Below are 22,279 nucleotides of genomic sequence, written 5' to 3' on the forward strand. Positions count from 1 at the left end.
GTGCCAGGCACTATTTTAGATACTGGAGATGGAACAGAGACAAAATAGTGTCTGCCCACTTGTGGCTAATTCCTCTAATTGAGGAAGATATGTAGTAAGCAAGTTAATATGTAGTATGTCAGATGTGGTATATTAGAGTAAGGGAGAATCCCCTGGGCGGGGGAGGCTAGTTATTTCTAAGTGGGAAGGCAGAGATGATCTCACTGAGATGATGATAACTGAGCTGAAACCTGAAGGAAGCGAGGGGCAAGTCATGAAAATATCTGAAAAAAGAGTATTCCAAGCAAAGAGATTTACGTGAGCATACAGAGGAGACTGGAGCATGCCTGTGTATTCAAAGACTATGAAGGAGGCCATTTTGGCTGGAATATAGTTTAAGTAAGGGGGAGAGGGGTAATGTTGAGAATCAAATGAAGGGTACAGGTACATTTGATTCTTCATTTGAGAATCAGACGAAGAGTACAAGAGTACACTAGTGCAGGCTAGTGTTATGGGTTGATTTGTTTCCTCCAAAAATTCGTATGTTGAAATTCTAACCCCTACTACCTCAGAATATGACCTTATTTGTAAATGGGGTCGTTGCAGTTCTAATTAGTTAAGTTGAGGTCATACTAGAGTAGATTGGGCCCCTCATCCAGTATGACTGATGTCCTAATAAAAAGAAGAAATTTAGAGACAGACACGCACATAGAGAAAATGCCACATGAAGATTGGAGTTATGCTGCCACAAGGCAGGGGATTACCAGGAGCTAGGAGAGGGACCTGATACAGGTCCTTCTCTAGAACCTTCATGGGAAGCATGGCCCTGCCAATAACTTGATCTTGGACTTCTGGTTTCCAGAACTGTGAGATAATAAATTTCTGTTGGTTAAGCCACCCTGTTTTTGGTACTTTGTTATGGTAGCCCTAGGAAACTAATACAACTAGTTATGAAGCATTTGTATTAATCTAGGCAAACAACATGTTGGCTTAGACTGGGGTAGTATCAATGGATATGGTAAGATATGGACTGGATATATTTTGAAGGTAGGGTTGACAGAATTTTCTGATAGAGTGAGTGTGGAGGAGGAGAGAAAGAAAGAAGTCAAGCATGACTCAAAAAAAAAAGTTTTTGTGCGCTTGAAGGGATAAGGTTGTCATTATCCGAGTGGAGAAAACTGCAGCAGGTGGGGTCTTGCTGGGGGAGAAGGAGTGATGAGGAATTTGGTTTGGGGCATGTTAAGTCCAAGTAGAGATGTTGAGTTGGCACTTGGATGCTTGAGTCTGAGGTCAAGAGAGGTCCAACATGGAGATACCATTTTGGACTTCTGAGCATACAGTAGTAGTACTTAAAGCTGTGAGACAGGATTAGGTCACCGAGAGAGTGAGTGAGTTAGAAAAGAGGTGAGGCCAGTGACCGAGTATTCTGGTGCTCCAGTGTTTAGGGGATGAAGAAATAAGGAGACAAGGGCTTCCCTGGTGGCGCAGTGGTTGAGAGTCCGCCTGCCGATGCAGGGGACACAGGTTCGTACCCTGGTCCGGGAGGATCCCACATGCCGCGGAGCGGCTGGGCCCGTGAGCCATGGCCGCTGAGCCTGCGCGTCTGGAGCCTGTGCTCCGCGGCGGGAGAGGCCACAGCAGTGAGAGGCCCGCGTATGGCAAAACAAAAACAAAAACAAAAAAAGAAATGAGACAAGAAATCAGTGATGTACTGATGTCCTCTATAAAGAAAACTTGGAGAGTGCATAGTCCTGGAAGTTTCTCTTAGCTGCCCCTTTCCTGGTCCTTTGGCTAGAGAAAGTAAGGTTTTGGTTGGGGCTCTTTTGGTCTGTGCTGCTTGGCCTTCCTGTGTTGCCGGCTTATTCAGCTCGACAAATGGGATATGTGAGGCAAAAAGACAACTTAGACAATTCACTCTCTGAAGTGAGTTGTCATTCTTCTGGTCCTGAGGTCCCTAGCTGGTCTGCCTCCTTCTTTCCACCTTTCAGAGCCCCATTTGTTTTATATGTAATACTCAAGATTCTTAGTTTTACTTAGGAGGAAGAGGAAAAAGTGCATCTACTCCATCTTAGAAGCAAAAGTCTAATTTTTTTTTCTTAAGAGCAAGTACATAGTGAAGAATTAATAACTACTAGTATAGTTTGGCACTGTTACCTTCATTTATGCTAAGACGACTCTAGTTTAACCCACCATTGCTTTTGCACCATTAGTGCAAATGTCACCATGATGAGAAAGGCATATAAATTTTTAGTATTATTATGAAAATAGTTTTGACCTCACCAACTTCCTGAAAGAGTATCAGAAACAGCACACCCCCCTACCCTCACCTCACAGGGGGTCACAGACTACACTTCAGAAACCAGTGATGTAGGAAATAAGTTGATCTTTCACTGGGTAGCGTAGGCAACAAGATCACTGGTGGAGAGAGGGATTTAAGGAAATGAGTCTACCATATCAGAAGGAGGTCATTTATGTGGATTTTGAAATATCCAAAACTACAGGAGTTATATTAGAGATGTGATAATCAGAAGCTATAATATTTAAAGACCAAGGAGGAATGACCCCAGAGTGTTGGATGACTCCAACAAGTAGAGTTTCAAAGTTGTGTCTTTAGGGAAGAGGGAGAATCAATATTCTGCAAAGAGCCATGAGGAATAAGTAGGACCCAACTCACTTTTCAGGCCCAGTGGATCAAAGTAGGCATTCGATAAGTTATTTGTTAGATGACTAAACATTAGGGTGGAAAAGTTTGCAGGTGTTTAGCATAGAACATTATTTAGAGTAAATCGTAGAACGTTCAGCTAGCTAATATATGAACTGGTAAGTTTCAGCACTTAGGAAATAATGCAGAAAGATGTCTGAGGATGTTTTCTAGTCAGTAAACAAGCTTACAAATCAAGTCTATTAGAATACCTTCAGGTAAATTATTTTTAAAATGTTTGAATCTGAATTAAAATGTTAACTTCTTTGAATATTAGTTATTTGATAATTGCTTTTTTTTAACATCTTTATTGGGGTATAATTGCTTTACAATGGTGTGTTAGTTTCTGCTGTATAACAAAGTGAATTAGCAAAAATATGGAACACTTCACGAATTTGCGTGTCACCCTTGCACAGGGGCCATGCTTATCTTCTCTGTATCATTCCAGTTTTAGCATATGTGCTGCTGAAGCGGGCACTGATAATTGCTTTTGAAGAAGGATCATTTATTAAAATACCATAAAACCATTAATTACAGTTGGTTAATTGTATCCAGTCAGAAGAATGAACTATTAACTTATTGCTTCAGCTTTGTGTTTTGCATTAAAATGGGCATACAAATGGACCAGTTTATTTGAATTAATCTGTGTCATGTATTAGAGAGTTTTAAAATGGAAATTGATGGGAAAACTGCAATTGAGAATACATAGTGGAGAAACTAATTTGTATCTTTTTAGTGGTAGATAATTTTAGCTTTATTTTGTCTAAATGAATTAGGAATGAAATATCTTAAGTTGATTACTCTCATACATTGTTTCAAGCTATCTGTTAATCAGTAAAACAGATAAAAAACAATTTGGACTATTCAGGGAAATAATATATTCCCTGCATTTTAATTTTATTCCTAATTTAAATGATTATAATTTGCAACATAATCCCAGTAGCATTATCATAACACTGAACAAAAATTTAATCTTTCTTGGGGCTTCCCTGGTGGCACAGTGGTTGAGAGTCCACCTGCTCATGCAGGGGACGCGGGTTCGTGCCCCAGTCCGGGAAGATCCCACATGCCGCAGAGCGGCTGGGCCCATGAGCCATGGCCGCTAAGCCTGCGCGTCCGGAGCCTGTGCTCCGCAACGGGAGAGGCCGCAACAGTGAGAGGCCCGCGTACCGCAAAAAAAAAAAAAAAAAAAAACTTTCTTAACATGATCGGTTTTCTAGTTAAACAGGGTTTAGTATCGAGTTACAAAGTTCAAGCAAGAAAAGTTTTATATGATGAAATTCAGAATTTTCTTCTATCTCTCAGGTCAGGTCAGAAAGCTTTGTAATTATTGGTACGTGGTAGACATTTATCTTTTACTAACTGTAATTAAAAATGCACATAGTTTTATTTCTTGTATACCTATAAGAAAAGGTCCTTAGAGCATCTTCATTCATTATCTTTTTGATGGTATATCTTTAAAACAAACCTATTTTAGTATAACTATGACCCATTCTCTAAAATCTGTGTTGAAACATTTTGTTAGTAGTTCATTTTTTAACTTATTTGACCTATTTGAAATGTCTTCCACAAATGTAAATACTGTTTAAAAAATTAATTCATAAGTTCCATTTTTTTTAACATGGGAAGTTCAGATAATTTTGCATTATATTATGTAACTGTTTTGCTAAAGGGCTTTTAAAATCAATTTTGACACTGCTTTTTTTTTTTCATAAGGTTCTTGATAAAGCAGAGTATCTAAGAGATATGGAAGCATATCTTTTACCTGGATTTCTTAGGTTACAAGAATTGGTAAGTGATGAATGAATTCTTTTCCCCTATGGCCTAATCAGTAGAACTGTGTTGTCACATTTTTTCATTTTGCTAATTTGATAGGTGAGAAATAATCTCTTAATATAAAGTTGATATGCATTTCTCTATTACATGTGAAGTTGAGGATTTTTTCAAAGTTAAAACAATTTGTGATTTAATAAGACTTATTCAACTATTTTAGCTTTTATTTTTGATTGTGAAGTGGCTAACACTGCTTTCTATTAAAGGATTTTAGGTGTTTGCTAGAGTAAATTGTGGAGATGGGCTAGACTTTGAACTGTCTGCAAGAATTTTAAAATTTTCATTTCAGTAATCTAAAGAATGATAGGTCTGTTCTGGATCGTCTGATGTTCTGTCTCATAGCCGCTCAGTTTTTAGAATGAGCTTTGTGTTTCAACTTAAAATTGTGTTGGCCCTGAATAACACTAATTCTACTGTGATTGTCATGGCCTAATGAGAAAAGAACAGGGAGAGACTTACTATGTATATGTCAGGTGAAAGCCAAATAGTAATATGATGGCAACAACAGGCAGTAGTTTGTAGTGGTTTGAATAAAGGAAATTGGTGAGAGAATTCAGTTTTTACCAATACTAGTTGCTATAGGAATGCTAAACTCAAAAGGACTGTGGCTGTTTCCTGTTAGTACCATATTCATGAAGTGAGCAAAGATTTAGTTTAGGCAAAACAGTAATGTTCATTATATTCAGATAATGTCAATTTAAATTTTACTGGTTTTATAGTTTTATATTTAACTTATAAATAAAAATATGTGGTTTTATGACTTTATAAGTACCTTGAGCATAAATAGTTTATACTTACTTAGTTTTATGTCTGTATTATTTAAGTATTAAGGAACATTATAATAATTAAGTGAATATTTGGGGAGACAGTGCCTAGAGCATTTCCACCTTTGAAAAGTTAAGTATATTACTCAAATTTGAGAAACTGCTGGAAGTTCTCAACTGATTGCCACTGAAATCATTGTGTGCCTGAGGCTGACTCCTAAAATCCTCTTTTAGTAATAGTCTTGAGGGGCAGATGTGGAGAGGACAAGAGAAGAGTAAGTGTAGCTGTTGGTGACTTATTGTGGAAGTTTCCTCATGCAGTCTAGCCTTTCCCACATGGATTAACTCTTGGCATTTTACTACTGACATCAGGGACCCATCCTCATTGAGTAAAGGTCTCTTTCTCTCTTTTTACTTATTTTTTCTTGTGTGTGTTTGCATAAATCCGTCCACTATTTCCCATTGTTTTGCTCAAGGACTCCCTCTCTGGTAGCCAGAGTGCATTCTTGCTGTCCTCTCGCCCTTCCAGTAAAACTTGCCCCACTGTTTTTATCTTGTCACAGTACTTAGACCTTTGATCATGCATCCTGTCACAGTACGTAGGCCTTTCACTTTTTTTTAGTTTTAATTATGGAAGTTATTTGAAGAAAATGAAAAGATTCATAGTAAGCTCAACTCCATCAGAAAAGAAAATTGTTGTTTTGATGTTTCTGAAAGCATATTTGATTTTTAAATGTGTATTTCATTTAAGAGAAATATAGCAAAAGCATTTCACATTTTTTTTATATTATCAGACTAAAATGAAGTTTAAATTATGATAGATATCACTGTACACTGAAAGTACTTCCAGATGAACAGATGAGAACATTACCCAACTTAAAATCCTTTTATTTATTTATTTTGTAATATATATATTTTAATTTATTATTAATATACTTTTTTTCGTTTTTTTTGGCTGTGTTGGGTCTTTGTGGCTGCGTGTGGGCTTTCTCTAATTGTGGCGAGCGGGGGCTATTCTTCATTGCGGTGTGCATGCTTCTCACTGTGGTGGCTTCTCTTGCTGCAGAGCATGGGCTCTAGGTGCATGGGCTTCAGTAGTTGCAGTACGCGGGCTCATTAGTTGTGGTGTGTGGGCTCAGTAGTTATGGCTCACAGACTTTAGAGTGCAGGCTCAGTAGTTGTGGCACACAGGCTTAGTTGCTCAGCGGCATGTGGGATCTTCATGGACCAGGGATCGAAACCGTGTCCTCTGCAGGTGGATTCTTAACCACTCAGCCACCAGGGAAGTCCTTAAAATCCTTTTAGACTGATAAATGCCTCTATTTTTTTTAACCTCTCAGTATTTTTTTTAACAGACTTTATAAAATTCCTTTGGGTAATCATATTTTAAAGCAAAAACAACTCAATGCTTTGTAATCAAGATTGTGTTTAGAGCATACTTTTTTATCCCTATGGAAATGAATTGAAGGATTCTTAAAAATTAATAGACAAAAAGCATTTGAAAGTAAAAATCTTTTCCTTTCTTTCGTAAAGATGCTACATTTTCTGTGGAGTTATTAATTTATTGAACTCAGCTATCTTTGTTAGCCAGAAGTATATTTCTCTAAATAATGAAAATTGGAATATAAGGTTACACATAAGTTAGAAATGAATAAATAGTAAATCACCATCAAAGTATAGTGTAATTTATGTATGAGACTGGGTCCTAAGAATAGTTATAGAACAAAACAAATATGTCTTGTTTTGTCAACTTGGGAGAGGTCCAAAAGAACATGGGAATATTAAAATTTGTGTTGAGAATGCCAGGTGTCTATAGATAAATTCTAGCATTAGAATTAGCATTTGTGGCCACTCTGTAGAAGGATAACATACACATTGAGCTTGTTCTCTTAATGTTATTTTTGGAATACTAATTATAATTTCTACATATATTTCAAAAGTTTTCTGTTTACTTAACACTGGTATTTTGGATACTCACACTTGTTTGTGTTTTTAATGTATACTCAACATCTTGAATATACATTAAAATATGCAACTGATATTTTTTTTCCTCTGGGTACTATAGCCGTTTTAATCACGAGAGATGTTAAGTTTTGTCTTTTTTGGTTTATTGATGTAAAGCATGTGATTTCTTTGAAAATTTCCATAAAAAGTTCTTGTCTTAATCGTTCAAGCAGATGTGTTTCTTAATTTCTATAAAATTAGTCGTTGTGTGACTGTCCTAGTATTCATGGGTAACTGAATTGTCGATTAACCTAAAAGTTTTATGGAAATTCTCAGTAATTATGTTTGAAAATTTGCATACAAGGATGAGCTCCTTGATTGGGTTTTCTAAATATGGCTTATTAGTATGCAAATAATTTATTATATGTTGGAACTTTGCTGGATTTCTTTTGAAAGAAAAATTCAAATGGAATTAGTGTTCTGATTAAGATTTTTAATTCAAAGTTACTTTTATTTATCTCTCTTTTACAGACTGACAGAAATGTGACTGTTATTTTTCTCAGCGAGATTGTTTGGGAAAAGTTTCGTCCAAATACTGGATGCTTTGAGCCATTTGTCTTGTATTTTCCTGATTATAGCATAGGTAAATTTGAAAACATTGTTTTGATAAATGATATTCAGTAAAATAGTTTTTGTTGTTTTAAAGATTAAGCTAGCATGTTCAAATGGGAATACTTGGATGTTTTAATCTATTATGGTCTGCTGCCAATCTTAAATAAAATATTATTTATATTTCTGCACTTACAGAGGTTGTTCTTGTATAATTAACGTTTTTTTGAAAGAGCAGTTCTCACATATTTGTAAATAAAGGTGTATTTTCACATTTTTTTAGTCACTACAGTAAGATGTATATATAAGTGGGATTATTACATCCGTACAAGTGAGTTGTTTAGATTGGCAAAGCACATTAAAATTGTACTGAAATCTTTATATACCATGTACTTGAGTTAAGTACTATGTGGAATGTATCTTTTGATTTTATAAATCTCATTTTTCATTACTGTAACTCTTACAGTAGCAACTGTGCTAGCCCTTGTGTTTCTTGTTTCTTTTTGGTTTGTGTTTAATCTTAAATTTCATAGATCCTAATAATTTTTATCTTTGGAAGAATACAATAGTTTTTTTGTTGCTGAGTAGCTTTGTAGATTAATACTGTGCTGTTACTGTGCAAATATGATAGTTCAGATTCAAAGATCATAACTGAAGCATAAGATGACTAGAGGCTATGAAAAAATAACATTCCTTGACCTTGAAACACTATCCCTGTGAACTGATCAGCTACAAACATTCATTATTAAGATCAACACATTTTTTTCTGTTTTCACAAGAACAGCGATCAGGTAACACCTCCTGCCTTTGATAATTGAGATAACAAAAAGGAAACCAAAACAGATGAAGGGAACCCTTAAATTTTTAATAGCTCCTCTTATATGAAAAATCACAAGGAGAAGAGAAAAGGGTAGGAAGAAAATGAATAAATCAAAGGATTTCATAAAAAGAATTTCTTTGTACTTCTCTTGTGACCATTAGATGTTAAAGTTTTTCATGACCCATTTTAGTGAAAAATTATTAAAAAATGCTGGTATTCAAGTGAAGTTGAAATTAAAGTATGCTATAATGAATTGTAGAATTTGATTAAATTTTATAAAAATAAGGATACAAAGCAGCAGAGATGGAGAGAATTTGAGGACATAATTAAATAATTAAAGTGACCGTGCTAATTTTAGAAAGTGTAAGCTAATAGATTTTTTTTTTTTTTTTTTTTTTTTTTTTTGCGGTACGTGGGCCTCTCACTGTCGTGGCCTCTCCCGTTGCGGAGCACAGGCTCCGGACACACAGGCTCCGAGGCCATGGCTCAAGGGCCCAGCCGCTCCGCGGCATGTGGGATCTTCCCGGACCGGGGCACGAACCTGTGTCCCCTGCACTGGCAGGCAGACTCTCAACCACTGCGCCACTAGGGAAGCCCTAATAGATTTTTTTAAAAATAAATTTATTTATTTATTTTTGGCTGTGTTTTCTTTGTTGCTGGGCGCGGGCTTTCTCTAGTTGTGGCGAGTGGGGGCTACTCTTCGTTGCAGTGCGTGGGCTTCAGTAGTTGTGGCATGCAGGCTTAGTAGTTGTGCCTCATGGCTTTAGAGCACAGGCTCAGTAGTTGTGGTGCACTGGCTTCGTTGCTCTGCAGCATGTGGGATCTTCCCTGACCAGGGCTTGAACCCATGTCCCCTGCATTGGCAGGCGGATTCTTAACCACTGAGCCACCAGGGAAGCCCTAAGCTAATAGATTTTTGAAAAGTGTATAATGTGGAGCCAAGTTCATCTGATTATTAAATTTTAGAGCCTTTAACATATCAGGTTTTTTTAAAATAATTCAGAAGCATCATAATCATACAAAAAAAACGTTCAAAAAGGAAGCATTAATTGATAAGCCAAATTATAGTCAGAATAAGTAAGCATGGAACCAGGGCAAAAGGATAATCTTAGTGTCTAAGTCATCCAATCATAACTTGGTACATATGTCATCTGTAGAAATATGGTATCTGATGTTCAGGACACTCTTTCCTCTTAGCAGTATCACTAGGGCCCTAATTTGGATTTCTTGTTTTCCCTCTCCCACACGCAGACTGCTCATCTTTTGGTAATGCTTTGTTTTTTTTTCTTCAGGTGGATTATAGTGCAGTTGATCAGGTTTTTGGTTTAGTTATTGAATCAATCGGAATAAGTTAAGTTATTCTCTAGTTAACAATCTGAAAATCTCAATGACTTAAAATTTCCCACCTCACAACCTTAGTGCTATTTTTGTCCTACATTTAACATATACATTTATTATAAACCTTATAATATATTACTATTTGGGCTTTACAGAAATAAAAAGGCAAGGTGGAAAATATCTTTTATTGTTTATCCTGCTGGAGATTTGTTGAGCTTTTTGGATATGTGAGTGTATAGTTTTAACTTTGGAAAAGTTTCAGCCATTATTTCTAAAAATATTTTATCTGTGTCCTGTTGTTCCCCCCGACTCTGCTCCCCACACCTTTTTCTGGGACCACGTTACATGAATGTTAGACCTCGTGATACTGTCCTGCTGAATCTCTTATTTATTTATTTAAATTTTACATCATTTTTTGTCCTCAGTGTTTTACTTGGGATAGCTTTTGTTTCTGTGTCTTCAGGTTCAGTGACCTTTTTATCTACAAGTGTCTAATTTGCAGTTAATCCAACCCAGTGGAATTTTCATTACTAATTTTATGATGCTTTTGTTTTCCGTTATATTCTTGAGCATATGAGCATGTTTATATTAGTTGTTTTAATGTTCTTGTCTACTAATTCTACTACCTCTTTCATTGTGGGGATGTTTCTGTTGACTAATTTTTCTCTATTATGGGTATCCATTATACTTTCACATGTGTTTAGTAATTTTTGATTGAATGACAGGTATTAAATTTTTTGTTGCATGTTGAACTTCTTTTCTAGTTAAGCATTTAAATCACTTGAAGGTACATGTGACCCTTTTGAGATTATTTTTAAGCTCTTTTGGAGAGAGGGTCTAGAGTAGCCTTTATTCCAGGGCTAATTTTAGCTCTACTTCTAAGATATAGTCCTTTTGGGTTCTCTGCTGAATGCCCCATGTATTTAGTATAGTTTCTCCATTCTTACTGGTGGCAAAATGAACAGTTTATAGCCCTGTCTGAACTCTGGAAATTGTTTGACTTAACAGCTCTCCAGTAATTGTTTTTTCCCCAGAAGGTGTTCTTGCTTGTCCTTTTGAGGTTTTACTCTATGCATATAAGTACTGTTATTCAGCTAAGAACCAAGGGCAACATCTAGGCAGATTTCTGGGGCTCTTTCTCTGCATAGCTTCCTTTTCTCATGTATTCTACCCTGCACATTCTAGCTACCTTAGCTCTCTCTTCTCTGATCTCTGTCTTATCAACTCACTGAGATTAATGGGCTCCTTTTGGAACTCTCCTGTACGACAGTTCTAAAATTACCTCTAGTTAGAAAGCCTGGCTGATGGTAAGACTCACCTCATTTCACTTTTCTCATGTATCACAGTCCTTTGTTGCCTATTGTGTGATGTCTGAAAATAATTGTTTTCTATATTTTGTCCAGTTTTTAGTTATTTATAGGAGAGTATTTCTGGACCCTCTTACTCCCTCATGACTGGCAGCAGAAGTCCCTCTCCATGTTAGAAATGGTTCTTGGTGTGTTAGACCGTATTTTGATAGTGAAATTTTAATACAGCAGGGGACCCATCAAGTGCTTTCTCCTTCCCTTGATTTATTACCTGCTAGTACACTGCTTTCAGCTTTCTGTTAGAGATGGGATTTTTAGTAAGTTTGACTGTTAGAGCTGGTATGGCTTCCTTAATGTTGAGTTGTACTCTGAAAATTTGTCTGTAGCCTGTATAACTAAGCAGCTGTTCTACTTTTGTTGCAACCCAGTGAGAGTTCTAATTCTTAGAAGACTTTAGTCAGAACTGAAGTGGGCCAGTGGTCATATATAATCAACTCTCTTAGGAGGTACTGAGTGTCACCTGGAAGGGATACCAAGAAGAGAGTCAGGAGGAGCTTAGGAGTGCAGTCTAAGCTGGAGACTTAACTGGTTTCCAGGTTTCCTCATCCATGCATTTAGAGACCACCTTTTTGCCTATGTATGTTTGTCTGTCTGACCGTTGATCCCTTTCTTCCTTGCCTCCCTCTCTTCTTTCTTTCATCTATCCAGTTATTTGTCAGCTTTTATTGGATTGGCCAAAAAGTTCTTCCGGGGTTTTCTGGGTTTTTCCGTAACATGTTATGGAAAAACCCAAACAAACTTTTTGGCCAACACAATATATAAATATCTTTATCTCCAAGTTTTAAGGCACCTTCAGAAATTTTTAGTGTATCAAATATTTTTTTTAAAAAGCTTAGTAACATTAAATTTAAAACTCCTATTACATGTAAAAATACATAGATTCCAAAGTCAAGTTTTGGACTTTGTGTATTTTTTTTCAGTGGTTGTGATATTAAAATACAGATCTAGTAACAGTCTCTATCTGAAATTCCTTCAGGATAACATTCTAGGCATGAGAATAGGCTTTGAAATGTTTTTTTGGCCCTTGTTTGTTTATTTGTTTTTTTGGTTTTGGCCAACTGCCCTGTTTAAAAGATCCCATTAATGTAGCTGTTTCTAAATTTCTGTATATTAGTATCTGTTGATAGGCCATATCTATTGTTATGTACCTATATCTAACTGACTGTGAGGAATAAGACAGTAGTTAAAATCAAAGGCTGATGGTAAATGGGAGAGTATCCATGGTAAAAATACTCACTTAAAGGGATTCTTAGACAACAGGAAATTGACACGATCAGAACATCCCATGAGAATTTTCACTTGTAAGTATTGTGAAAGTCTTGAATCCTATGGAACTGGGCTTAAAGTACTAGTCATGTTCAAAGAGCTCTTAACTGAGAAGTCTAAAAGAGACCATTGCATCAAGAAGTCAGAGGGAATTGCAATAAGGAATGAGTGAATGACTGATTTATGTGCTATAACCGGGAAATTTTGAATAATAGGTGGTTTCTTTTTAGTTTTAACTGTGCTTCTACAATGTATTTCTAGCAGGATAAAATATAAGTTTAGGACTCTAAACATGTGATACTGTATAAGGAGTTTAAGGTAGAAGAGAAATAAAGACACCAAAGTTGTAGGAAGAAAACACATTTTATAAAAATGGAATGACATAGTAAAGATGAAGATTTTCATTAAAAAAATCATGAGTTCTTTTCTTTTTACAAAAAATGAGCATTTTCCAGTTTGGTGGTAGTTTATGTAGTACCGCTTATTTTTATCTAGTTGATTTACTTAATTGTTAGAAAAATAAGTGGAATCCATACTATTTTTTTGCCCTTGATATTCATGTTGCCTGTTATAAGGTTCTTGTGTTTTTCTTTAGATGTCATTGCTTCGTATTTGTCTTGAGTAAAATTAGTAATTTTTCTTAGAATGTTAGGTTCATAATTCTTTTACCTCAGTTTCAAAACTTGTATTACTTTTGCATTCTAATCTTGTAACTGTTTCATTGTTCCTAATAATTGCTGAGCCTGTGTATTTATTGTTTAAACCTTTGTTATAAAATGCTAGAAGATATAACTAGGGTGATGGGTCAGTCATTTCTGTTCATTTGTGTCCTGTGAACAGGTAACCTTCAAAAGATTCTATCCCATGATCATCCTCCAGAGTATTCGGCTGATTTCTATGCTGCCTACATTAACATTCTTCTTGGAGTTTTCTACACCGTCTGTCGAGATTTGAAGGAGCTCCGGCATCTGGTCCGTGCTCATTTTGCTTAAAAAAAAAAAGTACATCTTTTAATATTTTTCCATGAAGAAAGGGTGTGAGATAGGCTAGAAGCTGAAAATTTATTCTGGAAATTTGGATATGGCCTTTGGGAGCAAATACACCCTAAGAATGTAGAAGTCAGTGGGTTAGTACAAACTTTGACCTGATCAGAAACCTTTGTCTTTTTAGTTGTTTCTTTTCATACGTCGTTAGGAGTGTTTTTTAAATTTCCTCCTTTCTCTTTTCTTTAATTGCAGAAAATGTTTAACTTTATTAAAATTAAAATGAAGATTAACAGAAAGGTGGTGTGAAAACTTAATAAGCAATTTTATATCTTTTTGTTAATTTTTTGTAACAGATTGTTTCAGGTTAATGTATGTATTGATAGTGGTCTGGAATCTAGATGAATTTGAATATTGTCAGAAGCTTTATATAGGTGTTTCATTAGCCACTGACCTTGAGTTAGTAATCTTTATATAAAGGATTACTTTGAATATTTATATAAAGGATTACTTTGAATAGTTATATGAAAGATTACTTTAAAAAGTTTTTAAGGGCTTCCCTGGTGGCGCAGTGGCTGAGAGTCCGCCTGCCGATGCAGGGTACACGGGTTCATGCCCCGGTCTGGGAAGATCCCACATGCCACGGAGCGGCTGGGCCCACGAGCCATGGCCGCTGAGCCTGCGCTTCTGGAGCCTGTGCTCCGCAACGGGAGAGGCCACAGCAGTGAGAGGCCCGCGTACCGCAAAAAAAAAAAAAAAAAAAAAAAGTTGTTAAAAACATTAGAATAGCTGTTTACACTTCATAGGCAGTTTGGAAAATAATTGTATTTACTTTAATTTTCATATTTTATTTAATTTTTACCTTTCTACTTTAGTTGTGGGGATCTGAAAAGGAGGAGGCAAGAATATCTGGTTTCACTTTTAGAACCTTTTATTAATACTTAAGGTCTTATCTCCATGTAACAGAAAATGGTAATATATCTAAGGCTAGAAAACAGTTGCTTTCAAAGGAACAGATTCTACATCTCTTGGTACATTTTCTTTGCTTTGCTCTTTTCTTCGGTCTGAAAAGTATTACTTAGAGGGATTCAGTGTGTATTTGAGATAGAATGTAGGAGAAAATGACCATTTAAAATTGTTCACATTTAGTATGTTTTTGGAACTTTTAAACTTTAGACCTCTTCTGATTTAGTTGTACGTTTCAAGCATCTTCTGAGTAGGGAAAAAAACAGAAGACAAGCTGTTCTAGTTCAAGCTCATCACTAACATCTCTCTGGAAGTTGAATGTCTGAGACTCCTGGTGCCCAAGGGAAATGACAACAGGGGGGCTTACAGAGAGGAGCGAGGGTCAGTGCACGGTCTCAGTGTGAGATGGAGTCAGGAGCAAATACTCATCCATTGTCCTTCCTGGGAAATAACTTGTAGCTTCTACTCCTTAGCACTGATGTCCTTGAAACCTGTGGGAATCTGTGCTGGCAGCCATTTCAAAGTAGATTATAAAGTGCAAGAAGGAGGAATTATTTAGAGAAACTATTAGTAGGAAAAGAAAATGTGAAATTTAAACATGGTTTTTATAAAGTCCTTTGGGTTTCACTGAGGAATGATTTTATTTAGGGATGAGGTTACAGCTTTTTATGTTGTTACATCATATTCATAAACTTGAAGCTTGAAGTATGGTTTAAGTCTTTACTACTACTAGTAATACTAATAAATATAAGAAATGATCTTTAAGCATTGGAGAAAAAATAGTATAGTGTTCTATTTTTCTGAGTATGTAGAACATAGGATAATATATGTTGTCTTTTTTCCTTCAAATGGATATTATTATTTGTTTTAAAGTTTGTAAGTGGCATATTTCTTAAGAGTTTAATAAATCATCTGCAGAATATTCTTTTTAGGCATCTTTTCTATGTATGTGCTTTTTTTAATATAATAAATTTATTTATTTATTTTTGGCTGCGTTGGGTCTTCATTGCTGCACGCAGGCTTTCTCTAGTTGTGGCGAGCAGGGGCTACTCTTTATTGCGGTGCACGGGCTTCTCATTGCGGTGGCTTCTCTTGTTGCAGAGCGCAGGCTCTAGGCACGTGGGCTCAGTAGTGGCTCGCAGGGTCTAGAGTGCAGGTTCAGTAGTTGTGGCACACAGGCTTAGTTGCTCCATGGCACGTGGGATCTTCCCAGACCAGGGCTCGAAGCTGTGTCCCCTGCTTTGGCAGGCAGATTCTTAACCACTGTGCCACCAGGGAAGCCCCTATGTATGTGCTTTTAAATTTGCTTTGGGAATTGTTATATTTCTTTATATTTAGAGGCTGATACATTAGGCAGGATTTAGCCAGTTAAGGAATATTTTACATATTGTTTTACTGTTGTTTGTTATTGATAATTGTGGTTTTATTGTTGTAGTAATAAACTATAATAACATTTTACTTGAGCCAATTATATTGAAATAAAATTGCCTGAATTCTAATAAAATTTTTACTTGAAAAATAATATTTAATTGTGGTAGATAAGTGCTTTTTTCTCTTTTTTTCCCTTGTTTGTAGGCAGTACTTAATTTTCCTAAATATTGTGAACCTGTTGTTAAAGGAGAAGGTAACTATAATTTTACTATAATAATATTTCTTTTGAAAAAAGTTTCTGTAATTCTAAATTATTGAAATTTTCTCTCTTTGGAGTAGCAAGTGAACGTGATACTCGCAAACTCTGGAGAAATATTGAACCTCATTTGAAAAAAGCCATGCAAACTGTTTATCTCAGGGAAATATCAAGGTAATTTTCTATTTAGTATATGTATTTTTTCTATATTTGGGATATTCACTAAAATGTACATGTTTTCCTTTACCTTCTTCACATTGGGCAAAAACTCTTGTGATTTGAATCATTTATTATTTTGGGAAGGACAGACAATTTTTAGCCAGTATGTTACACAAGGCATATTTCTAATAATTGCTAATTTTTTTAAATCTGGAAAGCTACAGGAAAATCAGTTTCAGCTTTGTTTTTTATATTTATGTTAGATATTTGAATGGTATAATAAAAAATTGATTATTATAAGTCAAGTCATAAATCTACATTTGTCTGTTATTAGACTTTCATAGTAATGAAGCTGCTTAGGAGACATGGTTGCACAGACATAGAGTAGTGAGAACATAGTTCTGATTTCCAGCTTAGCCGTTTTCTGCCTTATGAGGTCTTAGCAATTCACCTAAAACCTCTAGACCTCGGATCCCTCTTCTGACAGTCCTTAAAAGATTTCAATAATATATGTGAAGATGATTTGTGAATAATAAAGTGCCTTATAGGTGTTAGGTTTAGCCTACATTACAAAGCAACATAGGAAATTTAAAAACATCAACGCTTTTGTCTTTTTTCACTTTCTAATCAATTTTGTTATCATTTTTCTTTCATGAATACCTTATTCTATACTTTGTGCTTGATTTAATTAGCTGATTATAAGAATATAATAGTTTCTAAATAAGTAGAAACATTACAAAGATATTATTATTCCTCTTTTTAATAATTAATGAGAATGTTTGGAAGTCACAGAATAGAAAAGCTTGTGATCTGATCTTCTAAAGGTAGAAAAATTTGGATGCTTGTTAAAGTGACTCTTACATAGTAATAGAAGGACTTCCAGTTTCCCACAGGATAGTGTTGGCCACCTAAATCAAGTTCTCTCCACAAGGTCAGTAAGGAAAGCAAATAAAATCACTCATAACCCTTGCCTGCAATATGACTAGGAGTCTACAGAGCTGACTGTAAACTTCAGTGTATATGTAAATAGTGAAATAAATAACTGAAGCCAGCAAAGCCAACCCTGGGGCTTATGCTGAAGTGAAAAGTTAAGCAAAGACTATAAGGAAAAGAGGAGAGGACAGTGGGGACAGGGGATGGGGTCGACTTGTAGTGATGAAATACAAATGAATCACCTCCAGAAAGAGAGTCCAACCCTGAGTGGGATAATACTGAGAACAAGTGAGACCCGAAGGATTAGAGCACTGGCTACTGAAGAATCAAAAGGAAGTGTTTCAAGAGTATGTAGACAAGAATTAACAAGGCAGATTTGGGAAAGTACTGTTTTTGAGGGGAGATGGAGAGGTGATTTGGAAGGACATGGCATCTCCTGGAGGCTTGGTGGTGAAGAATGAAGCAAGGGGTGGAAATTAAGGCAAAAATATGTCACTTACAAAGGAAAGTGAATCTGTAATAAAGCAAGACAACAAGTGAGCAACATTTTCAAGAAACTTGAGAGAGGATGTGTAAGCCAAGGAATTTTATATCTAGCCAACCTATCATGCAGGTATCGTGGCTATAGAAAAACAGTTTTAAACATGTGAGAACACAGGGAACACTATACTCATAAACACTTCCTGAAGAGTCTGCTAGTGACAGTGCTGGTGCAATGGAGATGACTGGGGAAACTTTAGCAAAAGGAATGATCACCAAATTTGATTAATTTTAGCTCAAAATGAAAAGATGGGAATGAGGATAGAAGAACACTATGTATATGTTACATACTATGCAAGGATGGGAATAACACAGTTACAAAGTTAAAAAATGGGAAAAGAAGAGAAAGAGAAAGGGCAAAGTAGAATAAACTCATTGTTTGCTGTACAGGTAAAAGAGGGTGTCAGAATAATTCAGAACCTAAAACTATTAAAAAATACTCAAGGAAGTCTCACACCCCATTATTCCTTTCATTCTTTTCCTAACCACCTATATAATTTCTGATTTGTACTCATTTTCTTTTACAAGTATGCATATGTAACATAACATCTTTATATATGCAATTAATATATAATCTTTAGTATGTTTCTTTCACAGAAAGGTGTAGAACACAGAAATAAGCATTGCTAATTTGACCTCCTGCCTTACCGAGGCATTCTGAAAACCTTTTTCTTTAATGGGGTACACCCATTTATATTTATTGATAGGAAATATATATGTTTTATTAACTGTTGTATTAATTTGCAGAATTTCCTATGTGGTTATTTTTTTTGTCTTTTTGAAAAAAATTTTGGTATTTAGGGCAGTTTGCGTTTTTGTTCCTTTATAATAATAGCATATATAATGCCCTTAGTTACCTTTTTGTAACACTGTGATATAAAGGACCAGTGAGACTCTCCAGTAGTGTAGTAGAGAAATGGCATTCTAAGCCTGGTGATATCTCCTGGTCCATTTGAAGTTTCTTCACAGTAAATGACTCAGCTGTTTTCCCTGCTACCCCCAACCTCCATTCACCTGTGTATAATAAAATTTTTACTAAATTAAAGAATAATAATCATCACATATTTCATATTTTCTAATTGAGATTAAATAATTGAGATAAGCGGGGCTTCCCTGGTGGCGCAGTGGTTGACAGTCCGCCTGCCGATGCAGGGGACACGGGTTCGTGCCCCGGTCCGGGAAGATCCCACATGCCGCAGAGCGGCTCGGCCCGTGAGCCATGGCCGCTTAGCCTGCACTTCCGGAGCCTGTGCTCCGCAACGGGAGAGGCCACAACAGTGAGAGGCCCTTACACCGCAAAAACAAAAAAAAACAAAATAATAATAATAATAATTGGGTTAAGCAGAATAAAGAAAAGGAGAGTAAAGCTATAGAAGGTTAGATGCTCACTCAACAAACTGTTATTGGGAATATATGTTGGTTTTATAGCTTTTATAAGCACTTTGGACAGATTATGAAAAAGTCTCCAACCTTGTTCCCTGGTAGTGGAACTAAGAGCTGAATCCTTGTAGAATGCCTGCAGAGTTTGTGTTATTGACTGGCTGAGTGTCCTTGGGCAACTTAACCTGTGGGCCTCAGTTTTCTGATGTAATGATACTTAAAGAAATTGTTACGGAGTTCAGAAGTGGTGTATAACAATTGTATTTAATATGATAACTGGAGTATTGGGAGTTTTATTGTATGGTAGGTGATGTTATTTATTTGTTGGTGCTTTTTGATAGCTTTATAATTATGATCAGAGGAAAAGAGATTTTAAAAAATACAACATCTGGGCATTGATATATAAATTTATATTGTTCTAATATACACTAAATGATTTTGTAGAGGTACGAACATGTATATGTTATTTGTCTTATTTATGAGGAAATTAAATGTATTTTGTTAAATAAAAAAGTTTTAGTTTTTCTACGGCTTTGTTTTAAATGCAGTACATTGATTTTATATGTTTTCAATCCATCATTGCTCTTTCTTTTTTTTTTTCAGTTCACAGTGGGAAAAGCTACAGAAAGATGACACAGATCCAGGACAACTGAAAGGTATCAAAGGAAGTGTTGAGACAATTACCAGAGACACTTCTTTAATTGATTACTAATAATCAAGATATTAAGTTAACACTAAAGATAGCATCAGTCAGTAGTGTTATAAAAGATAATTTGCAAGCTACCATGATTTTTTTTTTTCCTGCACCACGCAGCTTGCAGGATCTTAGTTCCCCGACCAGGGATTGAACCTGGGCCCCAGCAGTGAAAGCATCAAGTTCTAACCACTGGACCACCAGGGAATTCCCTACCATGATATTTTAATTAATGATTTTCTTTTAAGCAACACACCAATGTAATAGGAAGAAGTTTGAATACCAGTTTCTACATGTTGGGTTATATCATGTGAAAACCAAGCAGTTTATATTTCTTTAAATGCTTGTGTTAAAACAATCAATTGTATACCTAATTTTATCTCAGTATATATGTATTTCATGAGTTATATAATAAAATTCAATTTTATGTTAATGTAGTTTGGGGGATGCATTTCATTTGGTTATATTTTGAAAGTTTTGTGCTTTTGTTTTCTTTAAAGAAACTGTTACTTTGGGTTTATCCCAACAAAACTACAGTTGACCCTTGAACAACACAGATTTGAATTGCATGGGTCCACTTATACACGGATTTTTTTTCAATAAATATATTGGAAAATGTTTTGGAGATACACAACAATTTGAAAAAACTGGCAGACGAACTGCATAGCCTAGAAATATCAGAAAAATTAAGAAAAAGTTAGGTATGCCATGAATGCATAATATATATGTAGGTATACATATAACATACAAAATATGTGTTAATTGACTGTTATCAGTAGGCTTTCAGTCAACAGTAGGCTATTACTAGTTAAGTTTTTTGGGAGTCAAAAGTTATATGCAGATTTTCTACTGTGGAGGAGAGGGGTGTCTGTGCCCCCAACATTCCCCCACCCCGTATGGGTCAACTTTACTTTTACTTTAAAAAAAAGTAAAGCAACCATCTAAAATACTCTTATTTAAAAGTTGAGTCAGTAGCCAGTTAGTACGCGGGCTCCTCTCTAGTTGTGACGCTTGGGTTCCAGAGTGCGTGGGCTCTGTAGTTTGTGGCACGCAGGCTCTCTAGTTGAGGCGCTCAAGCTCAGTAGTTGTGGTGCGCAGGCTAGTTGCCCTGCGGTATGTGGGATCTTAGTTCCCTGACCAGGGATCGAACCTGTTTCCCCTGAATTGTAAGGTGGATTCTTCACCACTGGACCACTAGGGAAGTCCCTGTTTTGGTTTTTAAATGCTTGAAGTACCATACAAGTGATTTTCAGTTGTGTGTTGTAATGGAAAGAAATAGATACTAGAGTTTAAAAAAAATCTGCAGTAATTTGCTCTGCTGCCTATGTGGCCTTGAGCCCAACTCAGTGTCTTTATCTAAAATGGAAAGAATATCTACTTTTAAGTTACTGCAGAGATTCAGAGATGCTTAAGGAAAGCACCTAGCACATCATGTAATCATTACGTAAGCACCTTACACATACTAGATATTTCAGTAAATATCAGATTCCTTTTTCCCTTTCCATAAAAATCATTGCTGCTTGACTGACTCTATTGTTTTATTTATCCATTCATTCAGTTATTTGTACAAGGTACTGTAGGGATACAAAAAAAACATTAGACTTGGCTCCTTCAGTGAACACTGTAGCTTAGTAAGAAATATCACTTACGTTTAATTAATTCTTTTTATAAGGTATAAATTTATGTGGATCATAAGTAAGGTACATGAAGTAGGAATTCACAGTAGAGACAAATTTTCTCTTTTGGTGTGGTAGGGGAGCATCAGGGAAGGTTTAATGGAGAGTGTGGCTTTGAAGGGCAGGACTTTAGAAGAGGCGGAGCCAAACAAAAATAACAGAATGAGCAGAGCATATCATTAACAATAATGTTTTCCCCACCACCGTCATTATCATAGCACTTTAAGCTCAGGGCACTTTAAAATCTTTTGACTAGAGCGTACCATATGGAAGTCAAAAGATAAGTGAGAAAAGGTAAGAGATACTTAAAATCTAATGGTAGCCCGTTAAATACCTTCATAAAAGTATTTTGTTATCTAGGTCTCTCGGCATATACTCACGTGGAACTTCCATATTACTCTAAGTTTATTCTCATTGCTGCATACCTCGCTTCTTATAATCCAGCAAGAACTGACAAAAGGTTTTTCCTTAAGGTAATGATTATTTCTTTTTCACTTTATTTTTGCAGATCTAGGGAATATTTTGAAATTCCTCAACACTTGTAAATTTGTAAGGGATAGAGATTAGAATAAGAGATTGCTAAATATGTATTTAGGGCTCATTCTTTAAAGATTTTGTTTGTTTATTTTCCTTTAATCATTCTTTATTTCTCACTTGACCTTTGCCAGTCAATAGTGTTATTTGAGAACTTTCTTTAGGA

The 22,279-nt window shown here is 35.8% G+C and overlaps 1 protein-coding gene and 1 non-coding gene across 3 annotated transcripts in view; one reads left to right on the plus strand and one right to left on the minus strand.

Moving 5' to 3' along the window:
- ORC5 (origin recognition complex subunit 5) overlaps positions 1-22,279 on the plus strand; it is a 72,627-nt gene that overhangs the window by 8,940 nt on the left and 41,408 nt on the right. For both annotated transcript variants that reach the window (XM_067746020.1, XM_067746019.1), the window contains exons 4-10: positions 4,397-4,471; positions 7,753-7,864; positions 13,462-13,592; positions 16,146-16,194; positions 16,281-16,371; positions 19,813-19,865; positions 21,940-22,052. In XM_067746020.1, coding sequence (XP_067602121.1) covers positions 4,397-4,471; positions 7,753-7,864; positions 13,462-13,592; positions 16,146-16,194; positions 16,281-16,371; positions 19,813-19,865; positions 21,940-22,052 — 624 coding nt within the window. The remainder of the gene's footprint in view (positions 1-4,396; positions 4,472-7,752; positions 7,865-13,461; positions 13,593-16,145; positions 16,195-16,280; positions 16,372-19,812; positions 19,866-21,939; positions 22,053-22,279) is intronic.
- Positions 3,052-3,158, minus strand: LOC137229609 (U6 spliceosomal RNA). Its single transcript, XR_010945766.1, has one exon. It is a non-coding gene; the product is annotated as a U6 spliceosomal RNA (small nuclear RNA).

The sequence above is a fragment of the Pseudorca crassidens genome, chromosome 8 (genome assembly GCF_039906515.1).
Source record: "Pseudorca crassidens isolate mPseCra1 chromosome 8, mPseCra1.hap1, whole genome shotgun sequence".
Classification (NCBI taxonomy): Eukaryota; Metazoa; Chordata; class Mammalia; order Artiodactyla; family Delphinidae; genus Pseudorca; species Pseudorca crassidens.